The sequence below is a fragment of the Electrophorus electricus genome, chromosome 11 (assembly GCF_041902795.1).
Source record: "Electrophorus electricus isolate QZ-2024a chromosome 11, ASM4190279v1, whole genome shotgun sequence".
Lineage (NCBI taxonomy): Eukaryota > Metazoa > Chordata > Actinopteri > Gymnotiformes > Gymnotidae > Electrophorus > Electrophorus electricus.
The window spans coordinates 25572474-25585726 of NC_137507.1; the positions used below are offsets into that span (position 1 = coordinate 25572474).

Here is a 13253-nt window from a genome sequence, read left to right on the forward strand (position 1 = left end):
TGCTTTTCTCCCGGAACAGTAAAAGGGCGTGAGTGATTTACACTGAATACCATAACATGTTTGGCCATGTAAGATGGTAACAGACCATCCCAAAATCTCTTTTCGTCTTTCCATAAATATAAACAACGGTAGAAATGTAGGCCTACTGGGACTAAAAATAATAATTTGGCTTGTCGAAACAGACCAAGTTGATTGATTTGTATTTGACCGAAAGAGTTAAGTGACGGTCACACTTCGTCCGGCTTAAATGCGCGACGGTAACACGGGCCTTTGTTTTGAAAAATAGTGAGCTCCATGACCCGGAAGTGCCAGGTGTTTCTATTGTACTGACCCTCGGATTTTCTTATTCAGCCAAGCCGAAGTTTGCTGTACAAGGAAGAGTTGCGTGTTTTCTAGTTGTAAAAGTGATTTAATAACGAATTTTACGGTTCATCGGTTAAAAAAAAAAAAAAAAAAAAAAGTGAAAAGGAGACGCAAAAATGTCTGTTGCTGGCTTGAAGAAACAGTTTTATAAAGCAAGTCAGGTGAGCGTTTTTATTTCCCAAGTTTAACTTCATACAATGGAGTTAAAACTTTTTCATAGTAGTTAAACAGTAGGATAGCTTATTAGCTGAGTAAGACACCGCTGTTAGTTCGCCGCTTTTGTGGTAAAATAATTGTGACAAGCGCTTATGTAGGTCTGTAGACTGTAATGCAACTTGTTAGCTAGGTAACTAGCATAGCTGTTAGCTTTAATATGGACCCACCCCGATTCTTATGCTGAATGTTTTGTAGCCAACTACATTTACCGTCACGTTAACCCGAAGAGACGTCGTGTGTGTAGAGTGTAATTACATATCCGAAGAGGAGGGCAAAGTTGACATTAAGCTGTGTCACTTTGTTTTGCTAGAGCTGTGAAAATAACCAGTTGTTAATTAGAATTGACATCTTGTGTCCACTCCCTGTCACGTCCGTGTGACGTCAGCATTCCCTGCTCTCGGCGCAGCTGTATGTCCTTGTCCGATATGGATAGAGAACAATAATGAATCTATTTTACATCCAGGTGATATAGCCTGTATTTCATCTATAAACCTCAGGCATATACGGACCACCACAACTAGAACCACACGGTTGGTTATAAAGAAATGAGTAACTTTGAACAAGGAACCATGACTGAAAACAAGGGTCAATCAGGCACCCACCCCCTGAGTCTAAATCTCACCTCAGATTACACGGTTGCAGTGGCAGGTGTGACAGGTCTGCAGTTTGGCCATCACCAATGAGCAGAGCTCACGCAGAATACCACAGTAAATGGAGCTGTTGATAAATGTCTGCGGATAAATCCGTTCCTTCATCACTGTAACCTTTTTGGCCTTCGCTGCTGATGTCCAGTGTCTGTGCAACACCATGGTTGGGGAAAGTTTTGAAGACTGTCCAAAATTAGTAACAGCCAAAGATGATGTCTCTGAAGACAAAAGGAAGAGAGTTTGTGAGATCCTGAGTTGATCTGTGTATCCCTTATTTAGTTCATTCCATGTAAGCGCTGCATAGTTTCTACTGGCACCGAAGGCCGACAGCTTATTAGGGGTGTAATAGTTCACCGGTAGGCTACTGCGGCCTGGCACACTGTATGTAATACTTTGCGGTTTTGGCTAGATTAAACTAAGCAGCACTCTTCATCCACCGAACCCAGTCCACATTTTCTGCGCATGCAGGGTTCCAGCGTTATCTTCCTGGTAATAAGCACCAATCTCAGCTTTTTGCTTCTAATCACAGGGCAATTGTCTGCATGGATGCATACATGCAACGTTGTGCCATCCGACCCCTTGCAGTTCCATGATTGAGATTTCCTGGGGAGGTTCTTGGCCTATTGCCCACTGTTTGCCCACTGTTTCTGTTACTCATCATACAGAAAAGGGTGAGAAACCTGGGACAATGAGGCTCTGACTGGCTTACTGTTACTGAAGAATGCCTGAAATGCATAAGTGTCTATAAATCGTTTGAGGCTGCTTTCAGGGACATGAACAGCTGATTTTAGCAGTGATGTCATCCCCGTTATTGTGCTAATGCACAGATCGGAAAGCACGGTTCTGTCTAGAATTGTTGATATCATTTAGTGGATTACAGTTTACTAAATAGTTTTCAAAAATAAACTTTTCAATGAATGCATCTTCAGTCTTTGAAACAGATATCTGAAATGCTCTAAGGGCTTCTTGAGAGGCAAAGATATCTGCACAAAAAATTTGTTTTAATAAAAAAGTCCACTAAAGCTATAAAACATGATCATATACTCTGACTATTTCTAATTTAGTGCTAATTCCTCAAATAATGTCTGATATAATGTTCGAGGGTGTTTCATCTGTTGCCATGGAATACAGGGCTAATCATATCCTTTCAACCAGAAATCTCTGCTGGTGAGTCCGTTAAGAAAGTATTCCCATTTGTAAAGCTGAAACCCTTGAATCAGATTCAGTTTCCTGGCAGGCAGGTAGAGTAAACGTCGTGGAAAGCCATTGGAATCCTGTCAGACCGCTTCAGCTCACAGCGTTGCACAAAACAAGGAAGCACACATGCAAACACTGCTCACACGCCCTCTGTGTGTTTACGTACCTGTGTGGCAGGGTTTTTTTCCATAGCTTCCCTGCAGAGCAAGGCAGCTGATATTCTTTCTGTTACAGACACAACAACTGAATAACAGGGATTTTTAAAATATTTTAAAACAGGCACTGTAGCAGGCTGCCTGTCCTGAAGTGTGGTGTGAGTCAGAGAGGCATGTGTGGCATGGCAGAGGGCATTTTGCTGCCAGTGCCCAGTCTGCAGGCTGTCATTGCTTCTTTTAAACCTTTGACTTTGTGCAAGATGGCTGCCTGCTGTAGCCAAGCCGTGTAAGTGCGTGCATGCTTGCGTGCGTGCTTGCGTGCTTGCGTGCTTGCGTGCGTCAGTTTAAAAAAAGCAAAACCTACCCTGCATAAATCCAGCTTTGCGGTGTACCCCCAAGGAGGGTGAAGCGGGTTTAGATGCCACCCCTCCCCCGCTGACTGATTCTCCCACTTGCTTTGTCTCCCATTGGCTGCTGTCACCATGTGATGGCTTCTGTTGACGATACAGCTTATAGTCTAATGTGCGAAAAATATAAAGGATGATTTCAAAAAAGCATTCGTTATGTCACCTGTCAAGTTAAGACATCCTTTGCTTGGGGTGACCTCTTAATCCGTTACCCGTCATTCACACTATAAACCGATTTTTCTGTTACGCAATTATGAATGCGTTCTCGCTTCTTCACACCTCAGGTTTTTGAAGACAATAATTTCGCAGTCTATTTTTAGGATTTAAAAAAAAGGTCAATCATAGTCCTAGGATGACGCACATCTTGTGAACCTGGCTGTTCACAGCTCAGCGGAGTTAAGCACTTTTAACACTGAATTAACACACCTGACTCAACTCAATGGCTGATTTGAGTGTCTAAGCTGGGCAAACAGTCAGTTACTGTGTGTTTTATGGCATTCCATGATGTGGAGGTTTGATCCTGTCGGTATAAGGTAAAGGCCAGGGCCTGCTTCCCGGCTCTTCTGGTATGTCTGACAGTACACTCTTGAACAGCAGAGGCAGTGTTTGAGAGACCCTTCCCTCCGACATAGAAATGTCTCTGTGGTGTGTCACACGGACTCAGTCAAGGTATTACGAGGGATGTGATGTTCCCAGGAGGCTTGATTAAATAGTGAACATAAATAGGTTATGCAACAGCTTTTTTGCCTCATTCAATTATTGTAATTTATTTTTATTAATAATTTCATCATCATCATCAATTTATTTCAAAGAGTCTGTGTAAAAGACGTATGTGCCCAACATATGTGGTAAATGCAAGGAAAATGCATGGGAGGATTTTGCACCTGCAATTATGCAGACATGCACGATGTGACCAATCAATAGTAGTCGTGTCTGTAAGCCTTCTCTTTCGTTCAGCTTGTCCCATTTGGGGTCGCCGGCGCCGATGACCTGATCCCATTTCCCTCTGCGCTCTGCGTCTTCCTGTGTCACGCCCAGCGCTGGCATGTCCTTCCCTCACCACATCCAGGCATCTCCTCTGTGGCCTTCCTCTTTTCCTGGTGGTCTCATCCGCGGTGTCCCCTCCTCCCCGTATACCCAGCATCCCTCGGTGCATCTCCGCCTTGCCTGCAAACCTTCGAACCTGAAGTGACCCTCTAATACACTCATTCCTAATCCTATCCAGCCTAACAACTGAAAAGTAAACATTTGGTTATGGTGTGACGTTACAACATTTAGTCAGTGATCTTCCAGAGACAAAGGTCACAAGTTGAACTCTGTCTTTTAAAAACAAACTCTTTAACTTTTTCTTTTCTCTCCATCTCCAGTCTTCACTCTGCCACCCTGTTGTTGTTTTTTGTTGTTTTGTTTTTTGTTTTTTTGTCTGTCTGAAGGTCTAAAGTAGCTTTCCTGGCCTGGAACTTCATATTTCAGTTTAGTGGTGGCTGTTCATGTTTTTATTTTTCTCCCAAACCTGAAACATGATAAATGAAATGTAATCTCTTTGTTTCAGAAAACACACGTTTGAAAGGTACCGTTTTGCGTTACAAGTTACTACAAGTTATAGCGTTTTTGATTACAAGTTAGAGCAGGCATCCATCTGCTATCACGCCACAGAGAAATACAGATATGCAAAGAAGGAACAGCGTATCATGGGAAGAAACTGACACTTGCACTATTGAAAGCAGGAAACGCCTGGCGATCCTTTCTGTGCCTCCACCACTGAACCCGTGCTGGGCTCCTGCTTCGTCTTTCAGTAGTGGATGGTGGCAGAGAAATGCATGGAGCAGGTCTGGCACTCACCGTCCCACCTGTTCTACAAACTTAAACGCCTGCTTCCCTTTGCACGTTCATTGCGCGCTCTAAGCGACTCCTCAAAGCTCAGCGCAGCTCCGAGACATCGGAGTCGGTGAAGCCATTCGCCGTCGGCAGACGCCGAACAAGGGTTAAAGGACGCTTCACCTACCCACCATCCAGGCGACCACACACTGCTAACGCGCTCGCTGCAACCTCCCAATCAGGGTGGGCGGGTAGCTTAAGTCTGCCCTCTTTCTTACCATAATCTGTGGTCGGTGATTCACCCCCTAGCACTCTAATAGAGGACGTGTTTGCTTCAGTTATGAGCGCGTTCCAGTGGTTTGCTTTAGAGGGCGAGTCTGGGGTTCAGTGGTTCACCTTATTGGACAAGTCAGTTCATGTACTAATGTGTTCCTGTCCTATGTTCCAGGAGTTTTCAGGAATGGAACAAAGGTGTCTGGTTTGTGGGCTATTATGTAAAGCGTTTATTTGGACTTGTTCGCCAAGTTTGGTGGCTGCAGCTGCTACTCCTTAAGAACATACTGAAGTCTGATAGTCTAGAATGCAACGTAAGGCAATGCGAGATGGCAAAGTATACCATCACGATACTTGAAGACGTTTCAGTGACACATGATGAAGCAGATCGTGTTATTTAGGGTTTCTTTGATGTTTATGCTATGGAACAGCACACCAGCAGAGCCACATGAATAGTTTATTGAAGGATAGTTTTTAAGCCAGAAATGAGGTAAAATATAAGAATTTGCTAACAGCCATTGCACTGTTTTTTTAACGTCCAATCAGCAACTTGATACTGTACACCACTATAGCACTCTATACCACTGTTGTTGTCTACAGGCTCTCCATTATCGATCTCTTTATGTAGTGGTCAGTTTTGTGCAAGCCCTGACACTGCTGGGAAAATGCATACTATGTCACTGTTTTCTCATGATGGTGATGATGTGTCGTCATATTCCTTGCACCTAATGTACAGGCCTGAGAGTTGTCAGAGAAATCCCATCAAGGTCAAAGGTCACATTGTCAAAGGCTACACTTTTTGCTCCCCATCTTCCTGCCTTCACTTGTCTGCGCAGTAACTATAGCAACCCGCAGATGAACGCAAAGGTCACTCACTGTAGCTCACGCATGACACTTGTGGGTTATTGTCTCCCTTTTTTTTTTGCAGATGGTGAGCGAGAAAGTGGGCGGAGCAGAAGGCACAAAGCTCGATGAAGACTTCAAGGACCTGGAGAGGGTGAGGGGCTGGGTGCACGCTCCTCCGACAGAGTATCATCGATCAGCCATTTAAAAAGAGGGGGGGAAAAAAAATCTCCTCACAAAGAGGCCATTTAAGATGTAATACCTTGAAAGTGTCCCTGACCCTGCTGGCTGTGACGTGGTGCTGTGCTGTCTCTGCACGGAGACAAAAAGTGTTCCTGTCCAGCTTATATACCCCATCGTCATCGGCTCATTGGGCCGTTAGCCTGAATTGTTGATGACCAGTGAGCTGTGGATACACTTCTCTTGTTTAATTTGGCTGTCACCCAGTTGTGATTGTTAGCACAGCTGCCTCTCTCTCTCTCTCTCACACACACACACACACACACACACACACACACACACAAACCCTCTCCCCTGTGTGTGTTTACAGAAGGCTGATATCACCAGTAAGGCCATAGTGGAAGTGCTGTCAAGGACATCAGAATATCTGCAGCCCAACCCAGGTAGCACACACACACACACACAGAAGGGCTCAGAGCCTTATTCCTTTAGCCTTATTGCACCGTTCAGAGATTATGCAATTATTTATTAAGTTAATGAACAAATTGACATTGTAATGTACAAGACGGGCTGAGAAATCAAGCTTGCTGATATCCGTTCACTGATTCACCACAGGCGTTGACTTTTCAAAGAGAAAATGACATTTGTTGTTACATTCAGCCTTAAACCTCAAAAATCCATTTAATTTTTATGTATGTGTGTGTGTGTGTGTGTGTGTGTGTGTGTGTGTGTGTGTGTGTGTGTGTGTGTGTGTGTGTGTGCGCACGTGCGTCTGCGTATGGGTGGGTGCGTGTGTCCTGTCTGGCAGCATCCCGGGCTAAGCTGTCCATGCTGAGCACCGTGTCTAAAATCCGGGGCCAGGTGAAGAGCACAGGCTACCCTCAGGCCGAGGGGCTTCTGGGGGAGTCCATGGTCCGATACGGCCGTGAGATGGGTGAGGATACCAACTTCGGTAAGTGTGTGTGTGTGTGTGTGTGTGTGTGTGTGTGTGTGTGTGTGTGTGTGTGTGTCATGATACTGGTCTATTCTAACACTGGTAGGAGTGAAAAAGTAGGGAAGGTTTGTGTGTGCACTGGAAGGGCCACTAACTGCGGTGAGCGAGAGAAAGTTCGTTCAGGTGGTTGGGTCGTTGTTTCTGGTGGATATGTGCCGTCACGTGGGCATCAACTTTGCGAAACACAAACTGCAGTATGACAAAAAGGTCCCAAGGGACAGAAGGATTCCTTGACCTGAGCTGTTATTCACATCATGTACACAAACTTCTCACCATCATTCTAGTATGTACTACATGTAGGCGAGAGGCGTTCTGCCTGATCTGGAACTGTAATCAGACCTGCAGTTGTGATCTTTAGCTTATAGAGGTGTAGGAACATGTACCCCCCATGCTTAACACAGACATGAAAGACCAGTGTGGGACTGGCACAACATTATACTAGGATATTGGTTTTGTTTATTCTTACATGGCATATCTGTTTATTTATGTGGACCTCTGGGAAAAGTCTCTAAAAATAAACAATCTAATCAGATCACGATTATCCAGTTTAGACCAGGCTAAACTGATAATCTGTCAAAACAAGATTTTCTCAGCAGTGGGTGGAATCTTAAGTCCCTGCAAAGCAACCGATAGGGTAAGGTGTTTGCTGTGGTCTGTAGGTGGCGCACTTGTTGAGGTCGGGGAGTCTATGAAGAGGCTGGCAGAAGTAAAAGACTCTCTGGATATTGACGTGAAGCAGAACTTTATCGACCCTTTCCAGACCATCGTGGACAAGGACCTCAGGGACATCCAGGTAGGATGTTCAAGACAATTTCAGAAGGTATAAACAGGTAGATCTGAAGTCGCAGTAACCCTCAGTTGTTGAGGGGAAACCCAGCACAGCGTTAAACACGGCACCACCGTGGTGTCGCGCTATTCGCTCTCTGCTCCATCCAGCACCAGCTGAAGAAATTGGAAGGCCGTCGCCTGGACTACGACTACAAGAAGAAGCGTCAGGGGAAGATTCCGGACGAGGAGCTCCGCGCGTCCCTGGAGAAGTTCCACGAGTCCAAAGAAGCAGCGGAGATGAGCATGCACAACCTCCTGGAGACGGACGTGAGTGAGGCTCGCGTCCAACGCACGGGCCCGTGTTGCTGGGCTGTTGCACCCCACGTGTACTGCCATCCTCTGGCATCTGATGGGTTAGCGACTGGGCTTGTGCTCAGCATCCCACCCCTCCACCATCCCAGTCCTCGCAAGGGGCCACAATACCAGGGGATGTTCTCCCAGCCAATTACCCAACAGCCTCTGCCATCTGCCCAGCATTAGCATATGTCTCAGACACTGCGAAGAGAAAGCAAGCCTGCAGGGGAAAATGGGCAGAAATAGTTGTGCCCTTGAAATGTGTTTTAATTGGGCGTCAGGACCCCGTTTCGGATCCTGACCTGGCCATGTTTCGTTAAGCATTGGTCTGTTGGTGTTCTCGGTGGGTATTCATTATGTCTGCAGTAGGCATGTCGCTAAAGCCTCCCGGAGCAAGATCCTCCGTCTGCGTTTTAGGATTGTGATCACAGGACAGATCCTGGATCAGGAGTAGACCCTGTATATGGGTTTATACAGCAGAGGATGTAAATGTATAGGACTCCAGGTGCACTGACAAAGGAATGTGAAAAGGTGCCATGGGAAACAGCTGGGTGGGCAGGCAGGTAGGCAGGCAGGCAGGCTTACGTAATGAACAGTGCTGAGCCTCTCGCTCCCTCGCTCTCTCTTTTATACACACACTCGCGCGCGCGCTCTCTCTCTCTCTCTCTCTCACACTTTTGCCCTGTCCACCACCCCCTCACCCCTCTCTGTGCACCCTCTGCCTGTCCACATGTACCGCCCTGCTGGTTCCTGTAGGGTCTCTGTATTAGATGTTTACCCAAGCTCAGTGTAATCTGTCTGGAACAGAAGGCTGCCATCTTTCCACAGAGCAACCAGCAGTACCCAGGGGGAAAACAGCTTCCTTTATTAAAAAATGTCTAATCCTAGAGGGTAAAGGTGTGTTTGGGGATGGACCGTGTTCTCTGAGGTGGTGCCAAGAGAACACGGATGTTTTCTTTTGAGCAACTTTACAGGGATTATTGTAATTCACTTTAGGAGGCCTAGAGTCTCACTGCGTGTGACTGTGCGTGCGTGTGTGTAGGTGGAACAGGTGAGCCAGCTCTTTGCTCTGGTGGAATCCCAGCTACAGTACCACAAGCAGGCCGTGGACGTGCTGGAGGAGCTGTCCAACCAAATGAGGCAGAGGTACACCCTCGCCGACAGTCTCCCCTCCCCCCCCCCCCCACACTGCTCCTTCTTTCCTTCCCCGTTCCTCTTCCTTCCCGTTAATTGCTTCTTGTTCAGCCATATTAAATTCTCTCTCTCTCTCGCTCTCTCTCTGGGGGTGTGTGCACGGGTCAGATTGGACAATGCCCAGTCTCAGCCTCGTCAGAAGCGCATGCCCAAGCGTCTACCCAGCTTCGACTCCTGGGACCCGGAGCCGCCTAACGAGGGCTTCAGCCCCATGGCGGTGGCTCCCGCATCCGCAGGTGAGCCCCACCTTGGCACGGCACCTCACAGCGGGGCCGGCAAGCACCGTGTGAGCGAAAGCGAAAACCATCGTGACTCACTCTAATGACTGCTGCCTCCCAGGACTTTCTGTGGTGTTCTAGACGTTATTAGTCAGTGCGGCTTATCAGTGGTGCGGATTATTAGAGTTCCAGTCAGGCATAACAGCATGTACTACTGACAAGCTGTTAATGTCCTTACCCCCACACACCCTCACACGCCCTTGTACACCCTCACACAACCTCGCAAACCCTAACATGCACACAACCTGGTGGCAGTGTGTGTATGCACTGATTATGGCAACATAAATGCTTTGATAATGCATCTCACTCAGGTGTGTGTTAGTATGTAGGAGTGGCTGTGTGAGAAACCTGTGTGTTTTAAACTGCGCGCACACCCGTGTGTGTGTGTGTGTGTGTGTGTGTGTGTGTGTGGTGTATTTTACACTGATACTTTTTTAAAATTTGTTTGTATTTTTACCCTGCCAGCCCCTCCCCTACCCAACAGAACATCTCTACGTCAGAAATGTCGCTGTAAGTCTGTTACTCGTACTTTACACTCCGGTGCAGCCCACTCTCTTACTAAACCCTACTAAAACTCGCACACACTCCTTTGACCACATCTTAAACTGTCCTAATGAAGAAGCATTAAAGGATTCAACAAAGATTCAATGACATTTGCTAAAGACATTTACAATCAGTGACTTCTCATTGTCACACCATTTATCTCCTCTCTTTGTACCTCTTAACTCTCATTCTCTCCCACCCTCTCTCTCCCCCAAGCTACGGACCAGCCATGCTGTAAGGCCCAGTACGACTTCGAGCCAGAGAACGAGGGAGAGCTTGGCTTCCACGAGGGTGACGTCATCACGCTGACCAGCCAGATCGACGAGAACTGGTACGAGGGCGTGCTCCGTGGCCAGACAGGCTACTTCCCCTGCAGCTACGTGGAGGTGATGGTGCCCCTACCCCACTGACCCACCACTAACACGAGGGATGGACGGAGAGAAGGAGAGCGAGCGAGGGACAGAAAGATGGATGGAGCCATTGGGCACAGGACGGGGTGGGGAGGGAGAATCGGAGACAAAAGCGGAGGCTAAGGGAACAGCCAAGGCTAAGGGAACAGCCAAGGCTAAGGGAACAGTAGTTGAACAGTTCGCTAAGACAGCGAGACATGGCCGTAGGGTTCACGTATGGGTTTTTTTTGGTGCACTTTTCCAGTTTCCCAGCGTGTCTCTTCATTGAGAATGCAATAGCACGGGGCTTATTTGTATGGGTCACTCTCTCTAAAACGCTGCTATATCTTTACCATGAAATCCATAAAACGCTTACTGTGCCCTTTTGCCGGGCTCAGCAGGGCCTTTAATAGAAATATATAGATTCTGTTTTTTTTCTTGAATCTCTTTTTTTCTCTCTGAAATATCAGGCATGTACTTCTTTAATCTTCAAATTTTCTTGAAAATTTAGTCCCTCTCCGCACTACACTAAGCAGGCTTGTCTTGCCTATTTAAGATGTCTCTCTTTTATATGTGCTTGCTGCCACCTAGTGGCCATGTTGTGATACAACACAAACAATCTGGACAGCATACTACATGTAAAATAGGCACGTCACCACGTTGGATCTGAACCGGTATGTGGTCTTTGTATACCTGCCTGCCCTTTTGATACGAGATCCTCTGATCTGAAAGTCAGAGCATCGTCACCTTTCTTTGTTGTGTGACCTTTGCTAGTGTCATTGTATTTGATAATGGTATTGCACAGATGTCTCCAGTGCTGGAATCCAGCGTTGCCAGGTCTGCCTAACGATGCTTTGGCCTTTCCTGTAGCTGGCTGGAGGAGACCAAAGAAACAACAGAATTTAAGCAGATGCTTACTTGTTTATCAGCAAATACGTCAGGACTCTGATCTTTGTTTACAGGCCACAGCGGTTGATGGATAGAAGTGCCTGAGGTTAAGTGTTGGACGTGTGAGTGAGTGAATGTTAATGAGTGTGAGAGTTGGCGAGTGTGTTTCACAGGGATGAATCTTTGTCATAAAGGGAAACTGAGCTGTTGTCATTTTGATTATGATCTTCATTTGAGTTGATGCCCAAACCCCGCCTCCTCCACATGCACGCGCGCACGCACACACACACACACGCTGCTCTCAGTGTGCGCTGTGCTGTGTCCTTCTCTATAAAACTATCCTCGTCAGTCTTTCCTCCACGGCCGGCAAGGCTGGAGTGGCTTCTCTCTGACTGTAAACTTGATATTTTGGGACCAGTTTTGGGTTTTTTTTGTCTTCTCAGCAAAACACACATGTATAGGTAGGAAAGAACAACTTGGTTCCAGCCAAATGTTTACATCTCTTGGTATTTTCTTCTTTTCTTTGTAAAACGTTATCCCCCCCCCCCCCCCCCCCCCAAAAAAAAAAAAATTATATCTTTGTACATTGCTTTAACAAAGCGTGGGGTGGCAAAGGTGTGGAGTTGATCTGATTGTGCTCCAGGGGGTTTTCACCTGAAACAGCTTCGTATTTCCATTTCTCTCGCCCACCTGATTCAGGAGATAAAGTGCTTAGTAACTGCTGGCCTGAACAAGGTCTGCAGTGGAGCCCAAAGCCTTCAAGCTCTTACTCTGCAAACAAAGAGACAAAATGCGTTTAAATCGGTTGGATGGAGTTCACTGCTCTTCTGGCTCTGGGTGGAATTGGAACGTTTACTCTTATCTTCCAGGGATTCTCCTTATCCAAATCCAGTGTCTTCTCGATTAAAAAAAAAACAACTGCAGCTCTGGTCTCGGGTAGCAGCGCGGCAGTTTCTATGGGGCAGCGCTTACCAACGCCTTCTCTCCACATTAGCGCAGATCAGCTTTAATTAAAACCCACGTTATCGCAGTAAGTCCGGAGAGACTTCTGCGTGAGTCGCTGCCGAGGACAAATCGCCTGTGCTTTTGTTAATGAGCCTTTAATTAGCTTAATGTAATTGGGTGTCTACATTTGGGAAGTGGCCCGTAACGAGGTGCGTCCTGCAGGCAGTGGATGTGATGCGCAGAGGAAATGAATAACGTCTACCTAGAGCACGACAGAGTCGCTCACTTTCCCAGATACTGCGCTCTGAAAACCAGATACTCTTACGTCGGGCCCGTAACTTGGTACAGGGTGTTAGTCCAAAACCAAATGTAATATATTTTTGGTTTATTTGACATGTGGGATGTTATCTGCCAAAATGTATTAACTTTTATTTTAATGCATCGCAAAAAAAAACCAAACATATCCTAACTGGACTTGGACTTAAAGATTGTCCTTGTCTAGCTGTATAATCTGTTTTGCAGGGCTGCATTTTCAAATCGGGTTTATATTTGTGATACGTTTCACAGGAAATCACCGTATTGCTCTGTTAATGTTGGCAGTATGTTTTGCATTGTCACAGTGTATAGCAATAAAATATAATATATTTTCATCTTAAATAAATAGAAAAACGAAGGTAATCAGATGTCCAATGTTGTCAATTCTCTTATCTTTAATTGAGATTTTTATGTTTTAAACTTTAACAGGTTATTTTATATGGTTATTTACGCGCATATGCGCGCCTCTGCTCGAGCTAGACTTCA

The 13253-nt window shown here is 46.1% G+C and overlaps 1 protein-coding gene across 2 annotated transcripts; it reads left to right on the forward strand.

Annotated features, from left to right (window-relative positions):
* Positions 1–142: 142 nt before the first annotated feature.
* Positions 143–13130, forward strand: sh3gl1a (SH3-domain GRB2-like 1a). 2 transcript variants are annotated; one of them, XM_027025054.3, is made up of 10 exons: positions 162–524; positions 6005–6073; positions 6470–6542; positions 6908–7051; positions 7753–7886; positions 8030–8188; positions 9258–9361; positions 9518–9645; positions 10153–10197; positions 10447–13130. In XM_027025054.3, exons 1-10 carry the CDS (start codon positions 480–482, stop codon positions 10638–10640), a joined length of 1095 nt encoding a protein of 364 aa, XP_026880855.2. In that variant the 5' UTR covers positions 162–479; the 3' UTR covers positions 10641–13130. The 2 variants fall into 2 exon arrangements, with proteins under 2 accessions (XP_081579113.1, XP_026880855.2); XM_081722987.1 differs by lacking the exon at positions 8030–8188 and having other exon boundaries at positions 143–524.
* Positions 13131–13253: the final 123 nt, after the last annotated feature.

Coding starts and splice junctions, on each gene's coding strand:
- sh3gl1a (XM_027025054.3), top strand. CDS start 480: ATGTCTGTTGCTGGCTTGAAGAAACAGTTTTATAAAGCAAGTCAG. Junction 8,189..9,257: donor ACAACCTCCTGGAGACGGAC/GTGAGTGAGGCT, acceptor GCGTGTGTGTAG/GTGGAACAGGTGAGCCAGCT. Junction 10,198..10,446: donor TCTACGTCAGAAATGTCGCT/GTAAGTCTGTTA, acceptor CTCTCCCCCAAG/CTACGGACCAGCCATGCTGT.